The sequence below is a fragment of the Cyanistes caeruleus genome, chromosome 1 (genome assembly GCF_971803275.1).
Source record: "Cyanistes caeruleus chromosome 1, bCyaCae1.hap1.1, whole genome shotgun sequence".
NCBI classification, from domain to species: Eukaryota; Metazoa; Chordata; class Aves; order Passeriformes; family Paridae; genus Cyanistes; species Cyanistes caeruleus.
Window position 1 is genome coordinate 129,498,054 of NC_141701.1, and position 13,913 is coordinate 129,511,966.

At 35.9% G+C, this 13,913-nt stretch overlaps 1 protein-coding gene across 4 annotated transcripts in view; it reads left to right on the plus strand.

Annotated features, from left to right (window-relative positions):
* The window catches only part of PEX1 (peroxisomal biogenesis factor 1), a 25,658-nt gene extending 13,527 nt beyond the window's left edge, over nt 1-12,131 (plus strand). For 2 of the 4 annotated variants that reach the window (XM_086857511.1, XM_023920344.2), the window contains exons 12-24: nt 50-220; nt 1,473-1,627; nt 2,863-3,052; nt 3,249-3,415; nt 4,204-4,338; nt 4,925-4,989; nt 5,821-5,963; nt 6,041-6,144; nt 7,087-7,263; nt 8,820-9,050; nt 10,497-10,694; nt 11,039-11,169; nt 11,844-12,131. In XM_086857511.1, the coding sequence (XP_086713637.1) occupies nt 50-220; nt 1,473-1,627; nt 2,863-3,052; nt 3,249-3,415; nt 4,204-4,338; nt 4,925-4,989; nt 5,821-5,963; nt 6,041-6,144; nt 7,087-7,263; nt 8,820-9,050; nt 10,497-10,694; nt 11,039-11,169; nt 11,844-11,928 (1,952 nt within the window). In that variant the 3' untranslated portion in view covers nt 11,929-12,131. Of the gene's footprint in view, nt 1-49; nt 221-1,472; nt 1,628-2,862; nt 3,053-3,245; nt 3,416-4,203; nt 4,339-4,924; nt 4,990-5,820; nt 5,964-6,040; nt 6,145-7,086; nt 7,264-8,819; nt 9,051-10,496; nt 10,695-11,038; nt 11,170-11,843 lie in introns of all 4 variants that reach the window. The other 2 variants (XM_023920343.2, XM_023920342.2) reach the window with 1 other exon arrangement.
* The last annotated feature ends 1,782 nt before the right edge of the window (nt 12,132-13,913 follow it).

Sequence of the window (13,913 nt, forward strand, 5' to 3'; positions counted from 1 at the left end):
TGATTTATTTCCTGATATTTTGTGTCATTCTAATAGTATTTTGTTTTAGGAAAAAGATTAGTAAACATAAGGAAACATGTGGAAGAAGCTTTTTTAGAGGCAGCATGGAGACAGCCATCCATTCTTCTGATGGATGATCTTGATCACATTGTTGGAGTACCTTCTACACCAGAGCATGAGAACAGCCCTGAAACTGTTCAAAGCAATAGACTTGCTTATGGTAATACTGTTCTGCCTTTGCAACTTAGAATTTCTTACACCTGAGTTGTACTGTCCTACCTGAACAATTCTGTCTGTATCATTTTTGCCTCTGGACCATGTGATATTCAGGCAGAGACTCACAAATTATGGTATGTAGGCCTTTGTGGACCCCTAGTTGAATCAAAATAATGCACTCTGGATTCAGTGTGCATCCACCACTGCTGCTGCTTGGTAGTGCCTGTTGTCAGTACCACTGCCAGTGTTTGAGGTTTCTCCATTCTTTTTTAAGTTACTCATACATTCAAATATGTTGCAATTGATTACAAACTGCAGATGAATCTAGATAAATCTTTAACTGATAATTACTAATAAATTGATGTTTTGTTTTCCATAATTAATATTTATAACTACAGTGATACATCAGTTTGATATTTACTGATGTTGAGAACCAGCTTCTTTTAGATGCGTACCAACTTCTCTATCATCCTACTTGGTATATGTTGTAGAACTTCTGTTTTGTTTTACAATGTAACAATCCAAAACTGTTAAAAATAAGATGATCAGTTGTAGTTTGTATTCCTGTATATGGTTCCTTTTTATTCCTGAAAGTCTAGACAATGCTAAATTGCAAATTACATCTAAATCACCAAGAGTGATACAGCCATGGCAAAAAATACCTTCCATTTCTTAGCTCAGTTTCAGGGAGTTAGCATAATTTTTACTGAAATAGTTTTGAAATTCAGAAAAATCTTACTATAGTTTCTTCCTGAAAAAGTGTGCTAAGTTACATGCAGAATTGTTTGGTTTTCTATTGCTTTTACTTAAGGTATAATGCATACAACTGAACTTTAGAGTTTTAAAGATTTTTTTTTCCTTGAAAATCTACTTTGCATCCTTATTTTTTTTTTTATTTTTATATGTTACCTTTCTCCTGGAGTGCTTATTTTCTAGGCTTAAGATCTGATTTTTTTCCTATAACCTTTTTTTGTTTGCATGGAGGGAGTAATAGCACACAAAAGTAGATATCATCAGTGACGTTACAAAATCAGTTTTTAAAAAGCACTTCTGCTGGGATTTTCTTAATGGAATGTCCTGCCCTGGAGAGAATCACTATACCTTTTTTTTCCTAGTTTAAAAAAAACAACTGTAAACATGGGAATAAAAATAACGTGTTACAAAGCTGTTATATTTTGTGTGCACTAATGTTGCTCTCTGGGTTAGTGTTATTTTTGTTCTTTTGCAATTCATTCAGCAATATCTTCTGTGTTTAGTTTTGAAAGATCTGATGAAAGAAGTTATTTCCATGGGGAGTTTGATTGCATTAATTGCTACGAGTCAGTCTGAACATTCCCTTCATGCTTCCCTGGTTTCAGCACAAGGAACTCATGTATTTCAGTGCTTCAAATGTATTAGAACTCCAGATCAGGTAAATTCAAATAAAAATGGTTAAAATGTTGTTTGCCTTCCCAGCAGCCTCAAATATGATGCTGTAACAGCTGAAAAAATAATAGGTTACATTTGAAGATGAGAAAAAAATCCGGAAATCTTAAGAGTTCTTTTTTGATACTTAAGTACCTCAGAACTTATATCAGTCATTATAAAGTTAAAAAAATATAAAAGTAATCCAGTGAAAACTCACAGTTGGCCTCACTCTTCAGTGGTAAGAGAAGGGTGTGTTCAGAGGACATTTTAGTTCAACGTAAGTCAGTTGTCTACCACAGGTGAGATATGCATGTCTCCTTATTATCTCTAAGGGGATGCTGAAGGAGCAGCTTTGTAGAACATACAAGTCATCAAGGTAGAGAAATGAAATCAAATGTGTGTTTTTACACAGTTCAGTGAAGTAAGAGTGTCCCTAGAACATGTATTTAAAAATGTTATTAAAATTAAATGTCAATTTTATAGGACAGTTTCAGATTTTTTTTCCATATTAATATTGTCCCTCTACTTTTGAACATAGTTCAATTTGAAAAGAGAAATGAATAAAGAGAAGAATGAACAGTATTAACTGATGCAGGAGAAAGCAGATACTTTGAAACCCTTGTACCTTGATGACTCATTTGTATTTAACATGAGTTGTTCCTGTCTGTGTCTTCAGTCACAAGCCAGCAATTAAAAGCCACTGAGGAGGGGATGCTGTCTTAGGTGCAGTTTAACTTTCTCCCACTTCCTGCAAGTCTGTTTTGTTGTTTTTAATACTAATACTAAAGTAAGGATGAGATATCACTGGAAAGGTCACGGTCTCAAAAGATACCAAATTATTTGAAGTGTTGTTATCTAGCGCGATGTATTGCATCTCAAACGTATTCTCTGCTCATACTGACAAAATGAAATATGTCCTTTTTCCTGTGAAACATTAAAAATAGATGTAAAACAGTAGAATCTGGGGAAGGAGGGATGTTTAGTTACTAATGTTGAATTTAAAGGAACTCTGGTGAGGTGAATATTTAAAATCATAAAACTGGTGAATTTATTGAAGTTCACCTGAAGAACTAGCATTTGTTTATATTGCTTAGGTTTTGTTATTTAAAGGGTTGGTGTTATGCAAATATTTAGGGAAATTTTAGTAAGTCATACCTATTTACTCTCTGAATTCCTGAACTCCATATAAATAGTAAACTCAACACACACTTGAGTTTGACTTAAAATTCTGTTTTTCAGAACCAAAGATGTGAAATGCTGTATTCCATAATAAAGAAAAAACTGAAATCTGATCCAAAGGACTTCTCTGATCTTGACCTCCAGTGTATTGCAAAGGAAACAGAAGGTTTTGTTGCTGGAGATTTCACTATGCTGGTTGATCGTGCCATTCATACCTGTGCTTCTAACCAGAATGCATCAGATGATGGTGGTATGTTGACAACAAAATCTCTTCTTTTGTAGTCTTACTTCTGTTATCCAGAACTGGTGGAATAATACAGAAAGAAACCCACAGTTTTTATGTTTTATGTTTAAAATATCTTTAATTGTTACATATTGTAAGGAGTTTGTTACTGGCAGTCTGTGTCATTTGGGTTTTTTCAGGATTTTTTTTTTTTTTTTAGCAGATTTGAACCTGTCAACTGTGGATTTTCAAAGGGCTCTAAAGGATTTTACTCCATTAGCTCTGAGAAATGTCAGTCTTCATAAACCCAAAGACCTTGGCTGGGATAGGATTGGTGGCTTAAAAGATGTGAAGCAAATGCTCAGGGATACCATCATGTTACCTGCAAAGGTACTAAGTTCCTTTAAATTAGTTATTTGAATTTTGTACATAATATTAGTAGGGAAGAATTATTTTTTTAAGGTTTGGAAAGTGTTGGATAGAAAGATGACAGGAATGATTTTCTAACTTTCCAATCTTCAACTGTTTTCAGCTACTGGAAAACACTTTCTCCTTCTCCTTCTCTCTTCCAAATACAAAAGGCAATGGCTCAGCTTTACTACAGAGCAAGTGTTTCTCTACAGTATTTGAGTATTGCCACACTTGTTTGCAGGGCTTCTGATTAGGCTCTGTAAAGACAACATTTCCAGCTGTTCTCTGCAATGCTTTTGCTAGGGGAGTGTTTTCTCTCAGATGAATGATAATCCATCTATCTCACTTTATTTTACTTTGGCCGTTCTGCCTTGCTTAAAACTTGAATGTTGAGGTGAGCCATTGAGCATTGACTCTTCAAAAAAATGACTGAATGATGTATTTGATCATATCATTCAGTGATTAAAATAGGAATTTAGAACTACCAGGATGGAGAATATAAAGCTCTAGTCCATCCCTATTCTGGCCTGTTTTCTCTTGGTAGAAAATCCCACTTGTTTGTATTTTAGGTGCCTGTGAAACCTGGGAATCTAGTTCAGCCCCAGGTAAACTAAAAACAGTCCATATGAGCTGTTGGGATAATATTGGGGATATAATAAATTAGATGTATTCTGTTTAGACAGAAATCATCACTAGTCAGTGAAGTTACAGTACATTACAGAATACTTGCTTATTTTAGAATATATCACATTGAAACTCTTTTCCAGTATCCAGAATTATTTGCAAGCCTGCCCATACGACAAAGATCAGGAGTTTTGCTGTATGGAGCACCTGGAACAGGAAAAACATTGCTGGCAGGAGTGGTTGCGAGAGAGAGTGGAATGAATTTCATCAGCATTAAGGTAGCAAGAGTTTAAGCTTAATTAATTAATTGTATTAACTATATGAAATAACTTTACATAATACCTGAAACCATGTGCTGGTGAGGGCAAAGTACTAAAGTAAGAAACTCACATGTAAAATTTTGCTTGTCTCTCTCTGGATATCCCTCTGGACATCTGATTCCTGGAACTTCTTAGTACTGAGATTTCTTTTTTTGGTATGCTTATTCATTAGGCAGAATTATAAAATTTAATTAGGTGTTCTTACTTTCTCATTTTTTTGTAAAAAGACACCATTTTTTATTCCACTGGACAATTGAGCAATATATTTAAACATTTTTAAAATACAGTGCAAACCTTTGCATTGAGATAATGTAACACATGTTCAGTTATGGTACAAAAATGGAAATGATTACTTTTAAACAAGTTGGAATGCTTGAAAAAAACTGCTGGCTTATCTAGACCCCTTGGCTCTTCTGTTCAGAGATGAAACTGTTTTGGTTACAAGAAAATTCAGTCTAGTATGCAAAATGTATGCTGATGTTGAATTACACATTAAAACTAAGAAACATGTTATGAGTACTGTTTTCTGATTATATCTTTTTAGGGACCAGAGCTGCTCAGCAAGTACATTGGAGCAAGTGAACAAGCAGTTCGAGATATATTTAACAGGTGTGTTTTGTAGAGATTTGTGATGTTATCAATAAATTTCACTGATTGAAGCACAAATAAATAATTTTGTTGTCTGAGGAGAGATATGGCATCAGATCATAAAAACTTGATTATCTGAAATAATCAGTTGTGCTGAACCAGATGGGTGTATCTTGGCAGGATCAACCTGGCCATCATTGTTAAAGAACTGCACATTTTGGCTCCAATGAGGAATTTGCTTTTGAAGCTGAACTCCCAGTTCTCTCCAGCTACAGTGCATTGGTTCACATCATAGAAATATCTTGGAAAACACATCCTGAATTCTTTTCAGATGATTCCAAAGACAGTTGACTGTACTCCAAGTAGTAATGCACACTCAGTACCCAGGGTCATGTTAAACTTGGTATTGAAGTCCTCAATGCCAGTAGTTCTTTTTTTACAAATCTGCTCCTACTGGCCCTCAGTGCTCAATATTGCCAACATATCCTACACACCTTTGCTTCTCAACTTACCATGTAGGCAGTCTTTTTGTTAGCTGTCTGTCAGCCAAGAACTCATCTGCAGTGATTGGATTTTAGAGCTTTCATGTATATTAATATGACAGTTGAGCACTTAGAAATGATAAAGTGAGTGCAAAGTATGTCCTAAAAATGAGCCGTGATTCTATTGCAGTCCAGTTTTCAGAACCTTTTAAATTCCACAGAAAGCAGATTTTCTGTTCTATCATTAAATACAACTGTTCTCTGAAGCAAAAAGCAATTACTTTCAATATTTCTAAGCAATTATATCTGTGAATGAAACTTAAACAGAAAAATAAGTATTGTTTTTTTGGGTTTTTTTTTCCCCTTTTAGAGCTCAGGCAGCTAAGCCTTGTATTGTTTTCTTTGATGAGTTTGATTCTATTGCACCTCGCCGAGGTCACGACAACACAGGAGTTACTGACCGAGTGGTTAACCAGCTGTTGACTCAGTTAGATGGTGTGGAAGGCCTGCAAGGTACTAATCTACCTGTGTGCTCCTTTTTATGCAGAAGTTTGGCAGATGTTAATGGCATTTTTCTTCACTCTCCTAAGGAGTTTATGTGCTAGCTGCTACCAGTCGCCCAGATTTGATTGACCCTGCTTTGTTAAGGCCTGGTCGACTGGATAAATGCCTGTACTGTCCACCTCCTGATCAGGTGAGGAAACAATTAATTTCACATGAGAGGCAAGGAAAAAAAACAGACTAAAGAGTTTTATTCTCCTTTTCTTTATATGTAGTGGCATTTCAAACTTGAAAATAGTGGACTTGACTTCCCAGCTCCAGTTATAGCCAGGATAATTTCACTGATTTTAATGTCAATGTGTTCACATAAAACTGGAGAAAGAAAAGGCTATTTACCACAGTCTTCTGGATCAAGTCATATTCTGTGGATCTAGCTGACTTAAAAGAAAAAAATCTAAAAAGCAGGGAACTAGTCTGCAGAAAGAAATTGGGTGCAATGTAGTATGTATAATGTTCTCCATCTTTCTTTGAAATATGAGTCCAGTGGATTTGCCGTTTCCTTAAGCCATAGCCCATCCTTCATGTTTCTACAGTGTGTGTCCCTGATTACCCATTTCATGAGAAAACATTAGCACTGCTTATTTTCAGATTAGTTCACACATTTTACAAATACTACCACATCATTTCATTCCGAAACACATATGATGATCCTGTGCCTTAAAAACATAGATGTACTCTCTTTTTTCTTTTTTTCTTTTTTTTTCTTTCTTTCTTTTTTTTTTTTTCCTATTTTAAACTTCTGGTTTAGAGTAAGATTATTCAGGTAAACAGAAGCATTTAACTTCCATCATACTTTTCTTTACAAAAGGACATATGAGGAGCAGAGCTCACCTTCATATTTTTATGTATAAAAATCCCAGATACTGGCTCAGTATATTAGAGAAATATATTCTCTGTATACTACATTTGGTTAGGGTAGTATCATTCTAGTATTAGGGCAGTATTTTCTTGAAAAAAGATCCATCCTTCCTCAGAGAGGAAGTGGCTGGTGACAGGGCCAAAGCACCATCTAGCAGTCAGGACAAGGAAAATAACAGGTTGCTTTACTGACACTTTTTTTTTTCCTTTTTTCCAGAACTCACGCTATGAAATCTTAAAAGCTCTCAGTCATTCCCTGTCTTTGGCAAATGATGTGGACTTTCAGGATTTGGCATCAAAAACAGAACAGTTCACAGGGGCTGACCTAAAAGCTTTATTATACAATGCCCAATTAGAAGCAATCCATACTAATTTAAATTTAGGTTTAACACAGGTAAATAAAACTGGTATAGAATAAGTCTTTCCTATTTATTTTTATGTTGATATGTTTGAAAGAGTTAATTGTATAAATCCTTAGTTTTTTAGCAAAATTTTGTTTTCTTACATTTTTATACAGAGGATTAACATTTTAAAATGTTTGTAGAAAAATACAAGAATAATCGATTGGTTTAAATACTTCCTAAACATCAGGTTTTTCTCATTTAACAATAGGTATTTATTGTTAAATAGATATATGTAAGCCCAAATGTGTTTATCACAGTTGTGAGGAATAACTAACAGATTGACAGGAAGGATCCCACACTGAATTTCTTAGGAGCAGATAGCAGATTCAATTTTGAGATGACAGATTTTTGGATGATGGAGGAAACAAGAAATTGGTGGGTTTTGGGGAATTGTTCCAGTAGATTGGGTATGACTGAAGTCAGGAGAGAAGTGGCAATACCTGAAATGGCCAGCTCTGCCGTATCTTCCAGGCACCAGCTAGTACTTGAACTTCCCAAGTGCAGGACTCTACCCTTGGTTTGTACCCCTCATGTAACTGACAGATCCTTCCTCTTCTAGCCTCTGCTCAGACACCTCTCTTCATATTTTTAATGCCTGTCCCCTGTCCTCTGGTTCTAGCTGGAAGGGAGCTGCCATGGCTTCCACTACTCGGTGGCCAAAGGGGACGGGTTGGGTCAGGGGTGCAAAATGAAGGAGACACTCTTGAATTCTTTTTGCCCCAGCTGTTACCAAGGAATTGGGTTCTAAGGACGTTACTCTTAGTATTGAGAGGGATTTCCAACATGTCTTCCCTAACACTGCCTTCACTTGTAACATCAGTAAGTAAGTAGTTGATTGATACCTCATGATTATCCATCGTAGGAAGAGATTGTTGTCTGAAGCAGTGGTCTCCAGAGTGGTATGCACCCACCCCAGAGAGAGCACAAGGCAGTCCATTGATGTGAAGGAAGAAAATATTAGAACTTCAGCAGTACATGTATATAATTTACAATATCCATATGCTTGGTAGAGTGCACTCAGAAATTTTTGACTGATAGAGGTGTAAAGAGGTTTGCAGACACCAGTCTAAAGCAGCAATTCTGATTTCCACATCAGCATTTAAAGTGTAGTGGCTATGACTTAAAACAAGTACAGCAGTTAGGCACTATAAAAGTAGACTCACTTCAGCCTCCTAGAGCATTTTGCACAAAATACTAATTTGTTTGGTGGGTAAAGTTGAGACAGAAGTAGTACAGTTCTACAACACAACACATACGTGAACTTTCCCAATACTTGCTATTAGTGAAAGTGTGAGGCAGTGAGAGCAACAAAACCTTAAAATTATCTACTGAAATTATTTTTCTAGCATGAAGACAGAAAGTTCTTAAACGTATTAAATTTTCTTAACAAAATATATGGAAATACACTCCTAGAGAAAGACAGATTACTACTGGAATCAAATGTAAATTGATATTCTCATTTGCACTGTATATCAAATCCTTTCATGTATTTCTAATTGTAGTTTGTTACAAGTTAACTCTAGTAATGTTCTGTTCTTTGTTACAGGATTTTGGATCTAGTTCTGATAGTGACTTCAGTCTCTCTTCCATGGTTCTTCTTAACCACAGCAGTGGCTCAGATGATTCAGCAATAGATGGAGAAGCGGGGCTAGAGCACTCTCTTATTTCTTTAGACATGTCTGACTTGCTTCCTGAAGATCCAAGGTCCAACATATATCGCCTTTATTTTGGAAGCTCTTATGAATCAGAGCTGGGAAATGGAACTCCTTCAGAGCTGGTAAATTATTCACTTAATGTTTTGAGTTTTTTAAATATTATTAGTTGAGTAGCAGAAATAAACATGTAATTTTCCTGGTTCAGTTAAAAATACAGTTATGTCTCCTTTGACCTTCATTATACTTAGTAGTCAACAGTCAGGAAGGGGGTGGAAGGATGTGATCTGAGAAAATAAAATACAGACTTCTCTGCAACCTTGCAGGAGTTTAAAATCAAAATCCCAAAATACTGCTTAATACTTTATAATTAAGCAAATTGCATTCATATTAGATTTTACTCTCTGGTCAAAAGGCTTGTTCCCTTACAAAGTTCAACACTAAAATAGTACTCGACTTCTTGGTGGTTGGTTTGTTTGTTGTTTTTTCTTTAACTTAGTTTTATTACTAAAGAGTGACAACCCAGCTTTCAAGAATTAAGTTTCAAGAATCAGTGAACCTTCCTCAATTCCCAATAAAATGTGCATTAATAGAATAATCAGACCATGGAATTTTGAAAAAGGACAGAACTAAACCTTAACTTCCATCATTGTCTTTAAGAAGGAGAATTCCTGATGCATCATGTTGCACAGAAAGCAGCATGTTCTCTGGCCAGTTTGCAGGTAGGGATGTGCAGGTTGGCTGCCCAGCACCTGCACAGTGATCAGCTGATCTCTCTTGGCTGGCAGGTCAGCAGAACAGAGTATGCTGCCTCTGAGCTCCTTACAGTGAACACATGATTTCAGAATTTGTGTGTGATCTGTGGGAAACTAATTTTCAAAATTAATTTCAGTCTGTTGTAGAACTGTTACTACAAGTAGTAATCAAAGTTCTTAGATTCATGTTTTCAAAACCGGTTTGCATTGATTCTTAAAGCCAAAAATAACTTTGACATTAAAGAAGTAACTACTGACTGCTAAGGTGCTTTGGTATATTTTATCTTGCATTATGGGTGATAGTGTTTGATTAATCTAACTTCAAAGACTTAGTTTTCCTCTGACTATGAAAATTCTTCAGCAAGGATTCTACGAGGACTTTGATCTCTTAAAGTTGTTGAATTGGAAAGGTGCTTACTTATCAAGTACAGAGAGAATTTGGAGGTGATGAACATTTAAGTTCCAAAGCTAACTACATAAACTTGTCTAGATTTCAGAACCACTGATTTTTCTAAGTAATTAAAGCAATGGACTTAGGAGACCTTTATTCTTTTTTAGATGGGCCATTACAAAAATACTTACGTATTTTCCAGACATGAAACACTTGATTTTCTAATTTGGCCTTTTGCCCAAACACTTTGGCATATTAACTTAAAACTTTCTGTTCAAAAAATTACATATTACATATATTGTAAACAGGAAGTACTCTCTTAGCCATTGGAGGTAAGCTTATATTGAATTGTATAATTCCTAATGATGGAGTTGTTCCATTGGATCCATAATGAATTAATGTATTTCCTCTTGTGATCAATTTAGAGCTCTCTGTGTTTGTCCGGTCCAAACTCCATAACTTATGACCTTACCAGCATCACTCAGAGAGATGTTGTATCCTCACAACCTGCAATGCTTAGAGAAGCTTCTCAAGAAGGATCCCTGGAGAACCAGGAGCAGCAAGCAGAGCACCCGAGGACAGAAATCAATGCTAGCAAGGCCAATTACAGAAGCAAGAATGGAGTATGGCACTTTCTAAAATTATTATTTAGTCTTAACACTTCCCTGTTGTTTTTCCGCACTTATTGGTATTTCAGTAAATAATTTCTGCAATAATATTAAATACTATGTAACAAAAGTAGCAAAGATAAATGAAACTTAGTTTGATGAAAATAAGCCAGATGTTAGCATTTATATCATTCAACAGTTATTTCTGTTATTTATTAATATGGAGGGGGGAAAGTTGTGGCTGTATTTTTAATACATTTGTCTGTACATTTGATGGGGAGGTTCCATAGTTAATTTTACTGATGGCACTGTGTTTCTGTAGAAACTTTTCATTGTCTCTTCATGGCTCTCTTTTCAAGGAGGACAGCACCTTTAATCAATCAATGCTTCCCAAGACCACTTTAACTATTACCCAGTCTCATCTGATGACTGCTCTTGAGGGTATGAGACCATCCATTAGTCAGGATGACTGGAAGCATTTCACTGAACTGTAAGTATTTTTTTTGTAATTTTGAATTCAGTGGAGATGTGGTCTTACCACATTTCTTATACATCAGAAGCACAATGATTTTAATTAAATGTGGGGATGGGCAGCAGATAGCTGATAGGTTTTGACAGCAGTTTTTAAAGAAATATTAAGTTACATAGTGGGAAACTGTTTTACCAATGAATTGTCTTATTCATGTAGGACCTAGAAATAACAGACCAGAACCCCCATAACAGACCAGTATGTTAAGAGCTATAACAGTACAAAGAGGCTCTTTAAGTTCTAGGTCCTTCCTGCTTCCACTTAGTAACTCCTTGTATTTTCAAAATGCTGGAGTGTGGCCCTTTATAGTGATCTTAGTGGTCTTCGTAGCTGCTATATTTGGGAAAGGCAATAATCTGTAGAGGTATAAACATACTGAAAAGGATAATGTGTCTTGAGAATGAGATCAAAATGCTGGAAAAAAAAAAAAGAAAGCAGGGCAGAGAGCTCTCTGAGTTAGGTTTACGGGTGATAACTCCTCTGGGTCCCCAGGCCTGAGGAGATGGGCACTCTTCATTTCCAAAAACATTTACTTAAACATTTGGAGTTCTGTGCTGCATTAATATGCATCTGAAGAGGCAGACACAAAAACCACATTTTGTAAGAATTTGCTAATGTCTTTTTTTTGTTTCCAGGTATGATAATTTTCAGAATCCCAAGAAGAGGAAAGTACAGATTGGTGCAACATTCAGACCAGGACAAAAAATTACTCTAGCTTAGTAACTTGTGTTTGCTTGTAATTGCTGAACTGTAACTGGAAATTACAGATATGATGAAATCAGATTATTTATATTCATATTGATTTATTAATGCAGCAGTGAAGATAAGTTTCTTTTAAACTTACATGCTGTAAAATTATGTCACATTTTATTTTGAAGAAAATTGTCCTCCTTTAGATTGATATTAAATTTTTTGAGAGAACATTGGTTACGTTCTGTCCAGTTGTTTATCGTATAAACTTTTAAATTTTGGGTTTTAACAATTTACTTGCCAAAATCCAACAATGATTTCCTGTCCCTGCTTACTCCCTTGCAACAAATAGACTGTAATATTAATGGGGGATATGTTTTTAAAATACGCTATAAAGCTATTCTCTAATGGCCTTTGGAGGGCTTAGAGGAGTGTGGTACTTCATATGTATATTCTCAGACAATTAGATTAATACTTCCAGAATACACTTTTCCAGCTATAGCAGGAAAAACAAGACCAAGATACTTGCATCTTTTCTGCCACTGTTTGTTAATCAGAAGAATACCAAATTGCATTTCACAACAACTGCACCTTCTTACCCCACCTTTTCTTCCCCACCTTTTCTTCCCGCTTAAAAATCTTTCGGATGCATGGAAGCTCTCTAATGTTACATCCTGAAATTATTCACAACTGTTGTCTTACATGGAGATTGTTAAAGAGCTGTGTTCCTTAACTGATACATAGATAACCAGATCTTAACATGAGGCAGAAGGAAGGAGGAGGCGGGAAAGAAAACTAAAGATGTTTCCCATGAGTCTGTTCAATCCTTGCACAGCATTTTGCTTTCCCTTCAAAATAGTCTTCATCTCTAAGCCAAGGAAATACTATATTATCACCAGTTCAAATACTTGCATTTGAAACTTCAGCCCAGTTAATTTTCTTAATTAGTTCCTGCAGTTTCTCAGGTACCCATAGAAGTTTTCACTTTTTCATGTACTGACTTAAAGATTTATCAGTCGAGGGTTCTTTCCTACACCCAGAGCCTCTATAAGAAGGTGGCCTTCCAGCTCTGTCCTTGTCAAAATTGTTTAAAGAACACTGTGTTTTTTTAATATCTTCTTCACTTGGTATAGAAATCTTCACATATTACAAAAGCATCCAGATTAGCCAAAATTAGCAGCAGCATCTGTTCTTCAGTTTGGGTCTAGATAATGATTGTACACAATTCATTAAGAATGGAAATTATTTAACCTTCCTAGTACTGATTATCTCATAATGCACTGATACTTAAATCTGAAAGGACCAGTCACAGGCTAATTGTGATTGTAGCAAAGACAATTCCATAGATTATTGTACTGTCCCTCACACTGGGAATAATTTAATTGGAATACTGTATTCAGTGCAAAGTATTGCAGAGTTAAAAAGGAAGGTTTGCTGTATGCCAGGGTCTTATCAGTCCTCAACCAAAATTTTGTATTATATTGTCATGGAAAATGTTCTTAAAACCCAGGAAGCCTAGGTTCCAAATCTTTGTTTTTCCTCCTTCCTCCATGTAAGGAATTTCACCAGTGAACAAGCTCAGTGTTAGTTCAGACATTCCCCTTCATGTGTAACCTGGATGATGCTGAGGGCAAGTTCATGTGATCCAAGAAGGAGGTCAGTGAATAACTACTTGCTGTTAAGAGATCTTTGGCTGCATTCTGAGTTACATTGACATCTCACCTTGGAAGGTGGTAGAGAATGTAAATGAAGCCTAGCTAAGATCTGTTATAAGTCTGATGTACAAGGAGCATTAAGTAGCAAGTAGCTCAGAGGAGGATAATCCCTTCTATTCAAGTGTTGTGCAGTGAGGATCAGCTGGTCTGTGGAGACTCTTGCATGAGGCCTGGGAGGGAGAGACACTCCAAGAGAAAAGGGACTGATGACATTTGTTTCACATGCTGTAGGGCAGTAGGATTTAGCCGCAGTGGCTCATGATGATAGCCCAGGCAGACAATCAGTGTGTGTCATGTTTG